The sequence below is a fragment of the Lutjanus erythropterus genome, chromosome 18 (genome assembly GCF_056507025.1).
Source record: "Lutjanus erythropterus isolate fLutEry1 chromosome 18, fLutEry1.hap2, whole genome shotgun sequence".
Classification (NCBI taxonomy): domain Eukaryota; kingdom Metazoa; phylum Chordata; class Actinopteri; order Lutjaniformes; family Lutjanidae; genus Lutjanus; species Lutjanus erythropterus.
In genome coordinates this window covers 27,087,772-27,104,621 of record NC_139334.1, presented here as the reverse complement: position 1 = coordinate 27,104,621, position 16,850 = coordinate 27,087,772, and the positions used below count along the sequence as shown (strand labels likewise).

The 16,850-nt window shown below is 38.4% G+C and overlaps 1 protein-coding gene across 1 annotated transcript in view; it reads left to right on the top strand.

The window, feature by feature from the left end:
* atrn (attractin) overlaps window positions 1-16,850 on the top strand; it is a 199,021-nt gene that overhangs the window by 42,515 nt on the left and 139,656 nt on the right. The window contains exons 8-11 of the mRNA XM_084742147.1: window positions 2,091-2,340; window positions 2,973-3,156; window positions 4,556-4,710; window positions 11,638-11,722. Of these exons, the coding sequence (XP_084598273.1) occupies window positions 2,091-2,340; window positions 2,973-3,156; window positions 4,556-4,710; window positions 11,638-11,722 (674 nt within the window). The remainder of the gene's footprint in view (window positions 1-2,090; window positions 2,341-2,972; window positions 3,157-4,555; window positions 4,711-11,637; window positions 11,723-16,850) is intronic.

Here is a 16,850-nt window from a genome sequence, read left to right as displayed (position 1 = left end):
GACGTCATATAAGAAAGTTTTTTGCAGAATTAGATTACAGTTTTTTTTACTTTAACTAGACTCCTTTTTACCCCTTGTTTAAACATAAAGTCAAGTCATGTGGTGTTTTCAAATATATCAATACATAATATTTGAAAAGCGTTTACAGTTGATGCTCCGATGCCAGCTGCATTTTTTTGCTTTCTTTTCTGTCCAACAACAAGTTGACGGACTGCTGCAGTGCTCCTCTTACTTACCCACAGTGCTATCTTCCTCTCATCACTCATCAAATTTGCTGTATCTGTTGTCATGTTACAGTCTTGTTATATTGATCTTTTAATGAAAATCTGGCCTTCCAGTAAACAGTCGTCTTGCCAGCAGGGTTACAGAGGTTATAGTGTGTTTCTTAGATGCAGACAGAGGAAGAGTGAGAGATACCGAACAAAAATGTGAGCAGTTTTGGTGCAGCTTGAATGTTTTTTGACTAGCAGCATAAAATAAAAGCCTCTCCTTTTTGGAAAAACAAACAAATGTGCAGGAAAAAACCCCCTCACACAAATCAATTGTGAAGCTCACAAACTGCTGCTTGTAACACAAGTATCCAACCTCAAGAAGTTTCTCTGTTTGCAATGTGCAATTCCTCGCACATATCTTATCAAGTGCGTGCCCGTGTTTACTTTAGTATGAAATCAAGAAAGTAAAATAAGGAGTTCTTAATATCGAGAGACTTTATTCCGTCTGACCTTCACAGTGTCTTCAGGTCTTTCAGTGGTTCAGGGAATAATAAGGAACTGGTGTTATTATTCAAAACTCAAGGGCAGATGGAAGGTTACTGGTGCTCTTTCTTTTTTATTTCTTGGAGCATCCTTGATGGGTTTTTTGGGCTGCGTTTAAGTTTCATTAGAAACATGTTTCATGATCACCACAGGGTAACTGCGCCAGGCTTCGGTTCAGTCATAATGAGGTAAAGTGTTAGCACAGTTCTGGACTAAAACCTCCTATGGTCCTACCGATGATTGGACCAGCATGTGCCCAAATCATGTGCATTTCAACAGGTCAGACTTTTAACCCACTTAAGCCCAAGCTGTTTCTGGGCATTTTTTTACTCACTGCAGACTCATTTTCACTGCAGTATAAAGTAAAAGTCCTGCATAATTCTTCTATGGAAACAGCACAGTCATGTTATCAGTCATGTTGTGAAATCGTGTCAGTTATAATACCTTAAATAAAAAAAGAAAAAAAAATGCAAGATGAATTTCTTTGAGCAGTTATTTTACAAAAAAATGAAAACAAAAAACGAATTTATATGTACAACATTTGCAAAGTGCTCTTAAGTGTTCCAAGTATTTGGGGGAAAAAAAGTGGCTGAAGGGACTCCACGTGTTATGCATATTGAAGTATTTACATTTTTATAACATCTACTTTCATCACCTCCTGTCCTTTCCTCCTACAGTTCAGTTAAAGTTTCTCTGGATTGATGGATAGATTTGTCAAGTGACCACTTGCCTCAGCCGAGTCATTCAGTGCTTCACAGTTGTGCCGAGGCGTGCAGAATTTGTTTTTTTTACTGGAGCTGGTTAATGCAAAATGATTCAGTTTTGTCAAAAGTATAAATGAGACATGTTGCAGTGATTTGGGTGAAATGTCACTATTTTAACCTTAGATTTGGTTATTGTTCCTGAGGGAGGCATGTGTTGCACATGGTTTGTTCAAGGACCGTGGGAAATTTGATAATCAGATGCTAAAAGTCACATAGTTACCAGTAATAGGAAGAGGTAAAGTAAATTGTGAGCATAAGTGGAAAAAATGGCTCCCTTTTGTTCCTTGAACTGACATATAACCAGTATATTTTAAATTTATGATTAAATATATTTTAGAAAAGTTGGCAAGCTAGAAATGAATTTCTGTCCCATATGGGCAATCAAATTTTGACAAGTCTTTTTATTCTGCAGCCCTAATATGCATTTTATTTAATGTAATGTATATCAAAAAGAAAAAAAAATCACTTTTCATGTCTTAAATATAAATTTTCTTCATATTTATGTCTGTTTGGAAGAAAACTCATGTGTGTAATCTAATTCTACTCCCCTGTTTGTCTCTGTTTATTCCAGGGGAAGATCTACATGTACGGAGGGAAGATCGACTCCACAGGAAACGTCTCGAGCCAGCTGTGGGTTTTCCACATCCAGAACCAGACCTGGGTCCTCCTGAGCCCGCGGGCCAAGGACCAGTACGCCGTGGTGGGACACTCTGCCCACATTGTGCCTCCCGTCCAGGAGGGTGCCAGTCCCATCATGCTGGTCCTGTTTGGACACTGTCCTTTGTACGGTTACATCAGCCAGGTGCAGGAGTACAACATCGGTGAGTTGTAGGTCCATGTAGTCTTGCAGAGAGACAAAACTTTTAGTCTTTGCACCTCCCTGTCTCCCGTAAATATATCAGTTTATAACAACAGGAAATTAACACTGGCTACCATGACAAAACTAACAAGTGTGTGACTCGGGTGGAATGTTCATCTAATCCACCAACCTTGTTGGCGTGCCGCCCAACTTAATTTAGAGGTCTCATTGTCTTCTACAAGCCAATCTGTCTGAGAAAATGAGATGAATTAACCTGCCGCTGTGGCCAATGGACAAGAGTGCATTTCCTATTTGCTCACAAATGAAAGTAATTTGATTATTATCATTTCCTGAATGATTGCCAATAAAAACTGATGGCGCTCTGATGCTACTTTTGTACTGGTAATTCATTTTAGGAACAATAATAACAGAGATTTATATTGGCGTAAGTCTCATTCGCTAATAAACTGCTGTGCAAACTGAATTAAGTTGTAATTATCTCCACTACACCCCTGCTGGGACCAGATCCTCCACAAAAACACCCTGAAACTTAACCCGACTGTGGTTTCCCTTCATATCTTCAGTGGTATTTCATTATATTATATTATTATGAAATCTTGAAGCTCAATGAAAGCTGTTTGTGTGACCCTCCAGTCAAGAACACGTGGAGCCTGGTGCCCACAGACGGCGCTCTGGTCCAAGGCGGCTACGGCCACAGCAGTGTTTTCGACCCCGGCACCAGAGCCATCTACATCCACGGAGGCTACAAGGCCTTCAGTGCCAACAAGTACGGCCTGGCTGGAGACCTGTACAAGCTCGACGTGGACAAGAGGAAATGGTGAAGTTTTTTCTTTCTTTCTTTTTTTTTTTTTCGGTAAAGGTTTATATTGACAGTACAGTTACAGGAATGTAGAGTGTAAGTATGGAAGACTTTGCTTTTTTTCTTGTGAACCGCAGTGTAGTTTTACCTCTCCAGGCAGGGATGGATGCTGATATGTTTGAGCACTGGCCCCACTGGCCACCATGCCCCTAACTTTGGTGGCCAAAGTGCATTTTCGGTGGCCCAAATGTAAACTTAAAAAAATACAGGAAAAGCAATTTAACACAGATGAACTCGGTCTTCCTTTACTGTGATGAAAAATGACACCCTGCAGTATGTCATGTTAGATGCATCATATTTTAGCCACTTATAAACTCCTGTGTCCATTCACTCATTTTGTATTTTCATGGTCTGCCTTTTGTGTTTCTGGTTCTTCAGTAAGGATCAAGTTAGAAGTTTGTTTGGGCTTAGTAAACCAATTCTTTAGTGGCCTCAACATATTGGTAGCTCCCCAGCTACATGGAATATTTGGCATCCACAGAGTAACTTTTTGTTGCCACGAGGTTAATATCAAACTCTGTCAGGCCTCGAAAAGTGATTCAAATAAAACAATCGTTCTGATTGAACATCTCACAAACCATAGACATGCACCCTGTGATGAGGTGTCACAAACAGAAAACACTTACAGTTAGGAGGTCACAAGCATGAAAACTTCTGTTTCACAACTCTTTGGCAATACATCACAGAGAAATTTTATCATTAAATGTGTTTCTCAGAAATTTTCTCAGCATCATTGACAGCATGATTTAATAGTGACCATGCTTGCTTTTTAAAATGTAACAAACAGTAACTAACTGTCATCAAAACAGTCTGCAGCTAAAATAATACAAGATAAAACAGCACTGAACTTAGTATGACTGCTAACTTTTTGGGACCAGGCTATTTTTGGAGAACAAAAGCATCTGAATGTTACATCGCTGATGCTTGAAATGTTTGAGTTAAAGAAAACAAAAGGCAAGACTTTGATGCAATGTAACCTCTTCAGCTATCTGGTTTGCTTTCTTCATCTGTTCACCTCTAATAAGTGACTTCTGTAGATCTCAAGAGCTCAAATTTGACAATGCACTGTCTTGGGTCCTCAGCAAGACAAACACCAAGTGGCACTTGATCGTATGAATGTGTGTTAAGAAAATCGAAGGACAGACGTACAAAGACTCCTTTCATTTTAGTTAGATCCTGTATTACTGTAAGTAAAACCAGGTGTAAAGCAAAAGTTTCTCTTTAGTCACCATCAGTTGCAACTGCAACATGAGGCATGAAACTTATTTTTAAGGAGCTAAACTGCCAGTCTGAAAGTTAACACCTTTGTAACATCTGTCTAATAATGATTACTGTGTGTGTGTGTGTGTGTGTGTAGGACCATCCTGAGAGACAGTGGCTTCTTCCGATACCTTCACACAGCAGTGATCGTGAGTGGGACCATGCTGGTGTTTGGAGGAAACACACATAACGACACGTCCATGAGCCACGGCGCCAAGTGCTTCTCCTCTGACTTCCTGGCTTACAGTCTGGGTCAGTAACTCACACACACACTCACACACTAACAGCAGCAGCAGCTCCTGCAGTCTGCTTTCTGAGCCTCACTCAGGGTTTTTCTGCTAAGCATGCATCATCTTTTTTTTTTTTTTTTTGGCTCCTGCACTGAGCTGCTTTGCATTCACACAGTGGCACAGACTCACACCTGGGAGCTGCTCTGTACAACTGCAGTGTTTTGTTGCTGGACGCTCAGCAGCTCCACTGGAGCAAGAGAAGGTCAAATGTCGCAACTTGATGTACGCGAGCGGTAAACCACAGCCCCTTTTCATACATAATACTGAGAATAATGAGCTCTTAAATTTTCCAGCAGTCTGGTGGTTTTGCATGTTCACACTGATGATTTTCCTGAATAGAGGAAGTGAAGCTGAGTGTTAGCTTTAAAGGGCCTGTTGGAAGCTTCCTGTTTTTGTTTTTCGTGAGTTATTTATGTGCATATTAACCTTGTTCTTTGCTGGAAGGGCTTGTAGAGACCATAGAGTTGAATCCAAATCACTGGGCTCAGTTTCAGAAGAAGATGATGCTGTTAAAATTTATTCTGTTGTGTGCTAGAATTGACAGCTTGTCTTCAGGATCGATTAACCAATTTTATTTTTTATTTTATGTTGAAGTTGATGCAATAATTAGCTATTATAGAGACAGATAACAGGATTATAACCAATGATTATTTTCATTGTGGACTAATCTTGTGATGATTTTCTCGATTAATCAGTTAGTTCTGTGATCTATAAAATGTCAGAAAAAGGTTGATGTCTTTAAATGGCTTGTTTGCCCACAACCCAAAAATATTCAGTTTACTCACATAAAAGAGTAACGAAAATGAATCAGCTGCAACTATTTTGATAATCAAGTAATCGATTAATCGTTGCAGCTCTAGAAGTGATATATTTTTGAACGACAAATTAAAATCTTAGTCTCAATGTGCCATTTTCTGTTACTTTATACTTAACCGCCACTATATTTTGAAGACAAATATTGTACTTTTTACTCCACTGAGACAAATTCAGATTATTAATATATAAAGTAGAGCTGCAACAGTTACCCAGTTAATCAATTAGTTGAACAAAAGAAAATTAGTTGCCAACCATTGTCTCTTAAATGTGAAGATTTCCTCATATTTCTCTGTCATTTATGATAGAGTCTGAGTTTCAGACTGTTGGTTGGACAAAATAAACAATCTGAAGATCTCCAGTTGACCCTGACATCCCATCACCTTTACAAAGACACACAAAACATTGTCAAAAGTGTGGACAACCATATTTTAGTCTTAATGCTACAACATCATATTTTAGACAATAGTGCGTTTCCAACTTGACAGTAACAATGTCCCTGTGCACAAAGCCAGCTCCATAATGAAATAGTTTTCCTAGTTTGGTGTTAAGGGAGTTGCTCAAAGCCCTGATGCCAACCTGATCCAACACCTTTGGGATGAACTGGAACACTGACTGCAAACCAGGTCTTATTGCCAAACATCAGACTGATAATCTCGTGGCTGACTGGGAGCAAATCCCGGCAGCCGGCTTCCAAAATCTGGTGGAAAGTCTGAAACCAGAGTGGAAGCTGCTATAGCAGCAGGATGGGCATTATCCCATGGTTTTGGAATGAGATGTTGAGGTGTTCAGAGTTGCTGTGAGCAAGTTGGAGCATAAAATACATCTCAGAATCTTTTTATCATTAGTGTGCCTGACAACTGTGTTTTATTCTCATCAGTGCCATAAAGTAAAGTCAGGTCTTTAGGGGGAAAATTGGCAGAACATCCCCTCAAGCTGCAGTTCACACTTGACTCCTGGAGGATTTCTGGGTGAAGGTAAATGCAAAGTGATCAAAGCTTAATAATGTAAGCACGAAATGAGTCAGTCTAGGATTCACACTTGTGGCTCTGGGGATGTAATCTCAAGTCTCTAATGTTTATTCTTGTGCTCTCCTCTTTTTACTGCTAACCTGCCCTTAATCAAGATACTTAACCCTCAGTTTATGTAACACAGCTGCTCAAAGGCAGAGACGGAGAGGAGCAGAATGGAACGACTCCCCCATGTATCCGTGGGAGGAGTGTGGGATAGAAAATACTTATTCTGTCTTTATGTATCAGTTTAATACAGAGATGTGAAGTTAAGTAGCATTTACGAGTGTCTGTGCTTTATTTTTCTGACAACTTTTTACTTTTACTCCCTACATTTTAACACAAATATCTATACTTTCTACTCCTTACATTTTTAAAACAGGTGTACTACTTTATTTGTAATGAATTTGAGGGGAATTATTGATTATTTTTGTTTTGCATCATTGCACACACAAATTCTTGGTGTATCCATCACACACAACAGACATAACAAGACTTCAAAAGCATAGCAAGACAAAAGATCTAACAAGTTACAAGATAAAAGAGATGTTAAAGAGGAAACAGAGATTCGACCACAGAGAAAAGGTGAGGTTCAGTTGTCTTTGCACAGAAACAGCCAGAAATGTCCTGCGACTTTACCTTTATTCTTTGAGTGCATTTCAGAGCCTGTACTTTTTTCTTTTTTACTTCTTCTTGAGTAAAGAAGTTAAATCTGTACTTCTATTTTTACACAAGTATCTGTAGAGACTGTGAGCACCTCTGGTTAAATATGACATGAAAAGATAATTGTGGTAGATTGTTGCATATTTTTTGCGTTCTAATTATAATCACATTTAAAGTTCTCTGATATGTCCTAATAGAAGTTAGCACAGCTTTGCCAGAAGCCATATTGGCATGCTCATTTTGTTAGCAGCCTGCAAACATTGTTGTAAATTAAGTCGGCCTCCTTCCGCAGTGCTGTCATAAGCTGCTCATTAATGGGAGGCTTCAGTCTGTCTGGATGGGAGGGAGGGAGAATTCCCTGCAGGCCGCGAAACGGCCCCAGGACATTCTGTTTTTCTGTGTCATTACGGAGATGATTGACAGGCGGCGAAATTACAATCTCAGAGGGCACAAGCAACCCCCCCCCTTCGCCTCCCCTCCTTGTGCAACCAGCTTTTGTTCATGAGAATCGCATGTTGCGACTGGAAAGAACAGATGATGGCGACGGCTGCAGCAGCACACGTAGAGGCATCATATCAATTTAATTCCTAGCACAGTGTCCCATTTATACATTTATGTTACCACATGTCCTCACTTGATTGGCGTAATGAGACTAGCTCATATCACACCGCGGGAAACAAATTGTTTTCATGATTTCCCTGGAGAGTGCGCATGTGAGCCGAACTTTAGAAATTAAAAAACTTCAAGTATTGTTGTTTTTCTCTTCCTCAGCTCTGACCTCTGTCTCCTCCCTGCCACTCCTCATCCTCTGTATGATTTTGTAATTGGACAGAAAAGACTGGTAGACCGTTTTCCCACACCTCTCCCCCCCACCAGCCAGCTGCAGGGTCAGTGTCAGCAGCAGCAGCTCAGTAATTGTCTGGTAATTACAGTCGAGATGGGCTACACGTCGAGGACTAATCGCTCCGCCTTAACAAGCTGAACTCAATTAGAGTGTAGAATTTAAGGGCCGTCCGCTGTCCTGACATTTGTAGGCGGTGTCATAATAAATCCCCAGTCTGAGGGGGCAGTGCGCCGCCCTGCCTGCAGTACCGCCGTACGACACCAGAGGGCAGTGTCTGCCTGTGTATGTGGAGCTCTCTCAGATGTCACTCTCTCCTCTGGGAGACCATGATGACTTGCACTGCATTGTACTGACTGAAGGTGATGTACTGCAGTCACTGTGCTCTGCTCCAGCAGCTTTGACTTTCAGCTCTTTTTGTTGTTGTTTGTTTTGTTGTGGTTGTTTGTACAGACTCATGATAGGTGTGCACGGTCACACACGGCTGGAGCTTCATCTAAAAGTAACCCCTAAGGAATCCATCACCACATATATTCATTTCTTTACCCACTGAGCGTTGACTTAATGATTTGGAGGTCAAGACATCTTGACGTTTGGGTGGAAAAAGTGGATAAAACGTTGTCAAAGTGAAAGGACATCTAAGTGGTTCTCAACCTGTGGGTCAGGACCTGAAATGCAGTTCAGTATTAATGTTTTGTTTTTGTTTTTTTTTTCACTTGCCTAGTCTTGAATAAAAAGCAAAAAGACACTCGCACACTATCTTCTGCACTTGCAAATCCAGGATTTATTAACAAATTTTCAGTGCAGTGACCTTCCTCAGGCTAATTTTACAAAACACAAGAGTAATCCACGTGGACCAATCAGTTCACACTATGAGCTGACATCATTCATGGAAAAATCTGACAACGATCGAGACCAATCAGGTGATGCTACAAGATTACATAATTCAGTTTAATAATTCATTCAATTAGAAACATGCAGCTTGAATAAGTCATGATACCGTAGGCAGAAAAAAAAAATAAACTAATGTGCAGAAAAAATGCATAAATGCACATGATGCACAATTATCATAAAGAAAAGCTTCCATGCAAAGAAAAATATTAGAACATATGATTATGGATATTTTTCAACAGTGAAAAAGTTAGTAAAGATTAAATAGAAAGTCCACACAGGCTAGATATTTAAAAAGGCCATAAACATTTTGTTTTGTCCATCCAAAACCAAAAGATTTCCGGTTTAATACGACAATAAACAGAGAAAAGCTTGAAATCTCCATGTTTTAGAGGCTGAAAACAGCCTTTCCTGACATTTTTGCATGAAACATTACTTTTACTGCTTCTGGTCACATAAAAATAATCTTAGTCTTTTAACAAAAAGGTCTGTCACTGTAGGAATCCTTCTCATATTGTTGTCAGACATTTTGAAGAACAATCTGAGCCTGTCTGTGGCAAAATCTGAACACTTTTAGTGGATGTAGTGTGATGGACGCAGTTGTCCAGAGGGATTAAATTGCAGCGGTTTGCAGCGAGTTTTGTGTTTGCCAGCTGAAATGATCCACTGAACTTTTTATGCCTGTTAAATTAGACTCCAGAATATGTGAAATAGAGCCCAAGTTTGACAATAAGCCTCAAAAGTGATGAAAAAAGGGATAAAGTAAGTCATTGTCCAAATAAATGAAGTATATGCAACAGTTCAGACCAGTTCTAATCAGGATGGAGGCATAAACAAAACCTTTAGATAGTGTTGTGCTAATGTGTGAATCATAAGTATTATTATTTATTATCTGTTATTAAGGTTTGTTTTACTCGGGGTGACAACTTTATTTTTTTTTTCAGAATTTGCCCAAGCCAAGATTATTACATTGTGGATAATTAACTTTTTTGATGTGATTAAAAAATGTTTAAAAAGAAACAACCTGAAATGGAATAAATGTTATGATATGGCTTATAATTAAAACCTTTTTATACTTTTCTGTGATATATAATATGTTTCTTGATATACACATTTACGAGGAAATGACTAATAACTAATCAATCTTATAGAATAGAGCTGGACAATATTGACAAAATCAGATCTCACAATATTTTTTTGACCAAATATCTTGATTTCAGTAATGCAACAGTAATGTAGGGAGAAGTACTGATGCTTCCTCAAAGCGAGTGAAGGCAAATAATAGAACAGCTAGAACAGTATGATGAAGTAAAAAAAACAAAAAAACATCACTTTAGTGTAGTGCAGCATTTAAAACCAGGAAAAGTCAGCATGTCATCATGATGTAATAATGTCCAGAATCTAATGTCCAGTTTCATGTCACAATATCTGTATAACATTGATAAATATGTTATCCAACCCAATTTGAAGTGCTTACCATGTACTCTGTGTTGAAATAAAGGCCATATGCTTTATAATAATAATTTTATTCACATAGCACCCTTGAAAACAGAGTTTACAAAGTGCTTTTACAGACAAAGCAGAAGAGCAGGATACCCAGGAGGCAATACAGCAACAGAAAGAGGCAAAATAGAAGTACGACAAAATTAAGCTAAAACTAAGACACCAGCAAAAGACACCAAAACAGTAAAAATTAGACAAAACCGTGAAAGAGATCAGAACAGGAAAACAAGAAAAACATGACTGTAACAATAAATGAAAATAGAGGAAGGAGAATTTAGAGATGACGTCACATGACGTCCTCTAGTCAGTATAAATAAATAAAAGGAAATAAATGGATAATAAGACAGTTGAAATGAAAAAAATTAAAAAACATATATTAAAAAGACAACATCACATAAATGCAACTCTGATAGGGGGTCACATGTTGCTTCATTATGAAGGGTCACAAACTAAAACGGTCTAAGCAACTTAATGTAGAAATCAAGTCAAACCTGACTGTGACCTATACGTCTAGCTCTCGTTTGACTTTCAGATTATTAAATAAGTGAGTGATTATTGTTTACCTTCTTACTTACTCCTGTTCAGGGTTGTCTTATTCCTGCTGGACCTCATCAGCATCATGAGGGAGATCAGATCAGAACTTTGTATTTAATCAACTTTTCAAACCTGTATCTTTTCTGTTCCCTCATTGGGTCTTACTGTGTTTAGCCTTTATTGCGTACTGTATTCACTTCATGTTGGATGAGAAGCCATGAACATACCAGATTTTAATGGCAGCCTAGTTAGTGTTCAGAACCTGCAGCTACAACCTGAAAATGAGAGCAACAGAGGAGATTAACTTATTTCTTGTTGTACCCAAGCTACATGCTCCAGATACTGGAGGTCACGTAGGAAACCATATTTGATAAATGCAATTCTTTTCACATGGTGGAGACACGCATGCCTGGCTGCATTTTCCTGTAGCCGTGATTATGACTCCTGCAGCCGTCAGGCACTCGGCATCTCGGTCAAGGACACCCATTGATTGACATGAGGTTATGAGCTGTTAAAGGTCTGGCTAACCACCCATGACATGTCAGCTGAATTTCCAACTCCTGAAGACATGTGTGATTTAATATGTGGGAGCAGGTCAAGAGTTTGACCTCTTTGTGTCTTCTCTCCGTTCCAGCATGTGATGAGTGGACAGTGCTGCCTCGACCGGACCTTTACCACGACGTCAATCGTTTTGGACACTCGGCTGTCTTCAGTGACAGGTAATCATTTATGGAGCACTTAACTAAAAGCAGTTTGCAGGGTCCTTCACACAAAGGCTTTATGGTTAATATGGAAAATCTATTATTTTTAATGTGTAAAGTACTAAACATAATGAACAGAATGAGATTAAAAACAACATTAAGGATGGGATTGTTATCTTATTTGGACATAAACACAAACACTCATTTTGACATAATCATTACATTAACTGATGATCATAAGACTCTGACGAGACCTGCTGGGGGTTTTGTAATATTATTATTTATATTGACAACGGTATAAAATTACGTACTAATGAATGTGCAGATGTGCACACACAAATTTCCACTGAATTATAGGAGAAGTCAACACCAGTTTGTTGTTGACTTCTCCTATAATTCAGTGGAAATTTGTGCACATAACTGAATCACCTTGACCTGTCTAGCATCCTAACAATGGCGATCAATGAACAGGATTGTAGATGTATTCCCATTATGTTAGACTTTGTATTAATATAGCAGGTACAAAAATGATGCATTGGCAGAAGAAAAATGTAGACTACTAACATTAGACATGAGTACCAACATTGATTAAGACTATTGTTTTAAATGGCCGAACACGCACCAAAAGTGTTAAGAGGTAGGTTAAACTACGCTCCGACTTTGTTCCAATTTTAAAGCGTCAAATGAGAACTAAACCTTATTCTTCAGACTCACCACATCATGAATCCTAATAGTACTGTACAGTTCTGTCTGTTTCTCAGTGACAGAGACTCCAGTCTGCAGTGTAGAAAACACTGATCTACATTATATAAACTACTACTACTTTACTACTATATTAAATGTCTGTCTCTGCTCTGTACTATTATGAACTATGATCAACAGTCCAGATGTTATTTCTCCCTCTTCATCTCCTTGGTGTGTGTTGGTATTCAAGTTTGCTGTCTGCTGTAGTGTAAAACCTTCTCAGACTGTTTAAAATTTTCATTTGTAACTAAGTTCCTGGCTGCTTCATGCAAAAAACATGAATATCATGCACCACTTAGTCATTTATATAGACTAACCAAAGAAAAAGGGAAGGATATTTTCCACCCAGAGGGCAATATTTTATTAAAAAGATTATTTTTGCTAATAACACTGAACAAATTAACAGATGTATATAAATATAAACCTTTTCTAAAAATACTGCTGGTTCTGCGGTGTTGGCGTTTCAAATCTGATGTCTGCAGCACGCCATAGGAGCATCAATTGAGGCACATCAGTTATCACTTTCAGTGCATTTTGGCCTTTGGGACGTGCTTAGGATGCCAGACTTTTGACAGCGTGCGTGCAGCCCCCAGCCAATAACAGCACAGGGTGGGACTACATCAAACCGTACTGACCAGGTCTGAGATTGTGTTTTTGAGCCTTGAGCTGCGGCTGAATTTGAATGTTGTTTACAGACCGCGACCACAACAAATCGGCCTCGTTTTGCCTTTTGGCTGGGTTTTTTAAACGCATACTGTACATGTACATGTGCAAGCTCCAGCATTTGGAAAGATCTCAGATGTGGCTGTGCGTCCTTTAATTCTAGACAGTTAAATTCTGACTAAAACTGCTAAGTAAAAATAAAATAAAAATAAGTTATTTCACACCGATGAGCAGTAGACCAAGTTCAGAACGCGGACATGCCGATGAAGGAAAACTACGCACTCTCGGACAACAATCACTCCAAATACTCGGCCCAGGAAAGGTAAAAAGAAAGCTCTCTGTCAAATTAAAGGGCAAACCTGAATGAACGAGTAAACATAACAAATGCAAATTCTTCCAAGTGGGGTGCAAAGGATCGTTCAATAGTGTGATGAAGATTATGTGACTCATGCTGTGACCTTTGCTGTCGTCTGACCCAAACCAAACCGAACATGGAGAGATTGGCAGATGTGTAAGACATCACTCTCCACCACCATCATCAAAACATCAAATAAGAGAATATCTTTTGAAAGACTGGCATTTTAGCTCTCGGCACCATTACCTTAAGCCGTTGTTTTCTTTGTCTTCCATCTATAAATTACTGCTGTACTGAAAATATACCACCGAGGGGTAGTGAGTAAGCAGGGAAGCAATCTGCCAGGTTACTGCACTGCAAAGAAACATGTTCAGATTTCCTGTCTTAACCTAATTTCTCTCAGTAACCTTGTTTCTTGAGTGCATATAAACCAGAGTGACAGGTTTTATTTCCACCAGGGCCCACACATGTTTAATTATGCACTCATGGTATTTAAAGACTTGTTGGAATGGAAGATGTTGTACAAACAAACATGTTCAGTACCGATCTGCATCAGATGTAAATGTATATGTTTTACTTTATGGGACTTTTAAGGTTCTCTAGTGGGAAATTACAGTTTCTTTGGTTCTGTTCACATTTCTTTTATTCATGATCGCATCTCCGTGCACTTGGAACATGAGTGTAGGAGAACGACCTGGAAACACTCAGCACAGCGTGTCGGAGGGGAAAAAAGGGGAACATATATTAAACTGAACTGAGATATCTAGTACTTGGTAGAAAAAATGATTAAAAACGATTGCTCCCGAGAAAGTAAAGCTTATTACAGGAATCTGAAGTTATGAATAGAAGAGCCTTTGCTGGCAGGAGAACACAAAGTTGAGAACAGAACTGTGCTTTTGAGGTATTGACAGAAGAATTTCATAGAGAGAGGAGTTCAAAGATTTTAAAATCGACATGTTGTTGCTTCAAACCGCACTTTATGTAGTGAAAAATATGCAATATGTCCAAAAGCTTGTATTCCAATATAGGTCATTTAACATACAGATAACAGTGTTTATCACGATACAGAACATTTTCTGTAAAGTCAATGAACAATGTGGGGGAAAGATTCTTAGATGCATCTCAATTTTCTTGTTGAAAGATTATGAATCAGTGCAGAAAGGTCAGTAATCCAGATTTTAAAACCTAATTCTCAACATTATGATCAGCTCTAACATTTTTGTACATTACTTACTGCTGAATTAACTGGATGGTGAAATGTGAAATGTAAAATTCTGAACTAGGCTACATCTTGAGTTTTGGCGAGGATGGCCGAGTTTGAGTAACTGCTGCGCCCGTGGCTTAAAAACTAGAGTATGGAAGCTGTTAGGATCCTACGAAGTTGAAGGGAAAATGGAACACAGCACACTTTGTTTGGAAAATAGCAAGTAGTCACACACTGAGAAAAAATAAGGTACAGAAATAAAAAATTTCAATGCATTGATATTAATTTTCTAATTACATCGCAGGCTTCTGAATCGTGAATCATCAAATCGTGAATGTCCAAGAGGAAAGGCCTTTTCCTTTGTACGTTTTAAATTACTGTATATACTTGACAAATAAAAGGTACTCACTCATTTTTGATTTTTTTTCTCTTTTTATTTAGAACATTTGTGCAAATTTTCAGTCATGCATGCAACAAAATATAAAATATTAATGTAAAAAAGATGAAAAGAAGAAAGAAATCTGTTCTCAAATTACCGTTTTCTGTTCCTGTCAGACTTTTAATACCCAAACTAGGACTGGATATTTAATAAAAAATTTCACTACCAATACCTCAATACCTTGACTTCAATACAGGTTCCTGCATGATTGTTTTTTTTTTTTTTGGATACCAAATTGATTTTAACAAAAAGAAAATTGCATTTCCATACAAATACTCACTTTAAGGAAGAAGCTGTTTAAAGAACTGGTGGTAAAAAACACAAAATTATCTGTGTGTGTTTTTCCTTCATGCCTTGATGTGAAACATTAGAATAACAACCACCAGAAGTATCGTATCTCAGTGAAAGCGTGCTCATTTGGTCAGTGACGTTACTGAGATTTCCTTCTCAAGTACCCAAATTTGGTGTTGACCAATAAAGCATTTTTCGATACTCGATAGTATTGAAGCAATTTGGTAGGTACTGTAAAAGTAACCCAAACCATGTCCATGAGACAGAAGACGCCGCTCTTTAATGTACAAGCTCCTTGTTTTGTCCTCCTTTTTGGAGTTGCCCCGTTCTTCTCTCCTCTACATTTGTTTGTGTTGCCTTCGAGCAAATTTCCTGCCAATATCCGTGCTGTGTGGAACAACACAAAGTGTCAATCAAATGATGAAACACATTGCCTTTTAAAACATGTGATTTGCACCATCAGTAGAGCACAATATGAAACAATTTTGCCGTAACCCTAAACTAAAGAAGACTTCAAGTTATCCCGACTATTTGGATAAACACATTTTGATCTTTATGATGCTGGATAACCTTTGATTGCTCTTGAGGGTTGCAAAATTTGCACATTTTCCTTAACCATTAGTTAAAAATGCCAACAATTGATTAATCATTAATAATTAATTGTTTTTTCTCCTAATTTTCTTTTTTGTGCGTTTTTTTAATTGTAAGTTTAAGTTTCCTTATTCCACAAATACCTATAGAAAGCTAGAAAATGTCCAATGTTTGATTCTTATTTCCTCACAAAAGAAATAATGAGAACAATAGCATGGTGCTTGTTCTCCAGCGTTCAGAAATCCTGCATGCTGAGCTGACAAAGAAAGAAATCTCACCTCGGCCCAACATGCTACGTAAAATCTCTATGGCAGCGTGGGAGGAAAAAGGAAAATACTTAGAATTTAGGACAACTGACAGAGACATTATCGCTGAAAGAACGAAACCTTGTTACCTTGGAAAATAATCTTTTGTGCGTTCATACATGACATTTCATTATTAGTCTGTGATACGAATAGATTGTGATGGGGACGGTGCTGCGACCAGAAGGGATGACTCATCTGTAAGTATTATCTGCACCGCCAGCAGAGCAAGACACAGCGATCCATATTAAATTATACAACCTGTTGTAGAGAACGCATCAAATATAAACACGAATCACCAGCCGTGTTTGAGTCAGTCCTCACTGATGACTCTTGTTCCTCAGGAGCAATTAAGAGTTTGTTCATGCATTCATTCATTCGTCGATCAAATTCATATTCAACCCCGTCACTGAGATCAAGACAGAATTTAGAGCTGCGATGCTGAGCTTTATTATGACATTTTTGGTTAGAAAGAAAAAGTAGATTACAGTAAGGCTTTAAAACAAAAGGATGAAATACATAAGAGAAAAAAATGGAACATGGGAAAATGTAGTCTG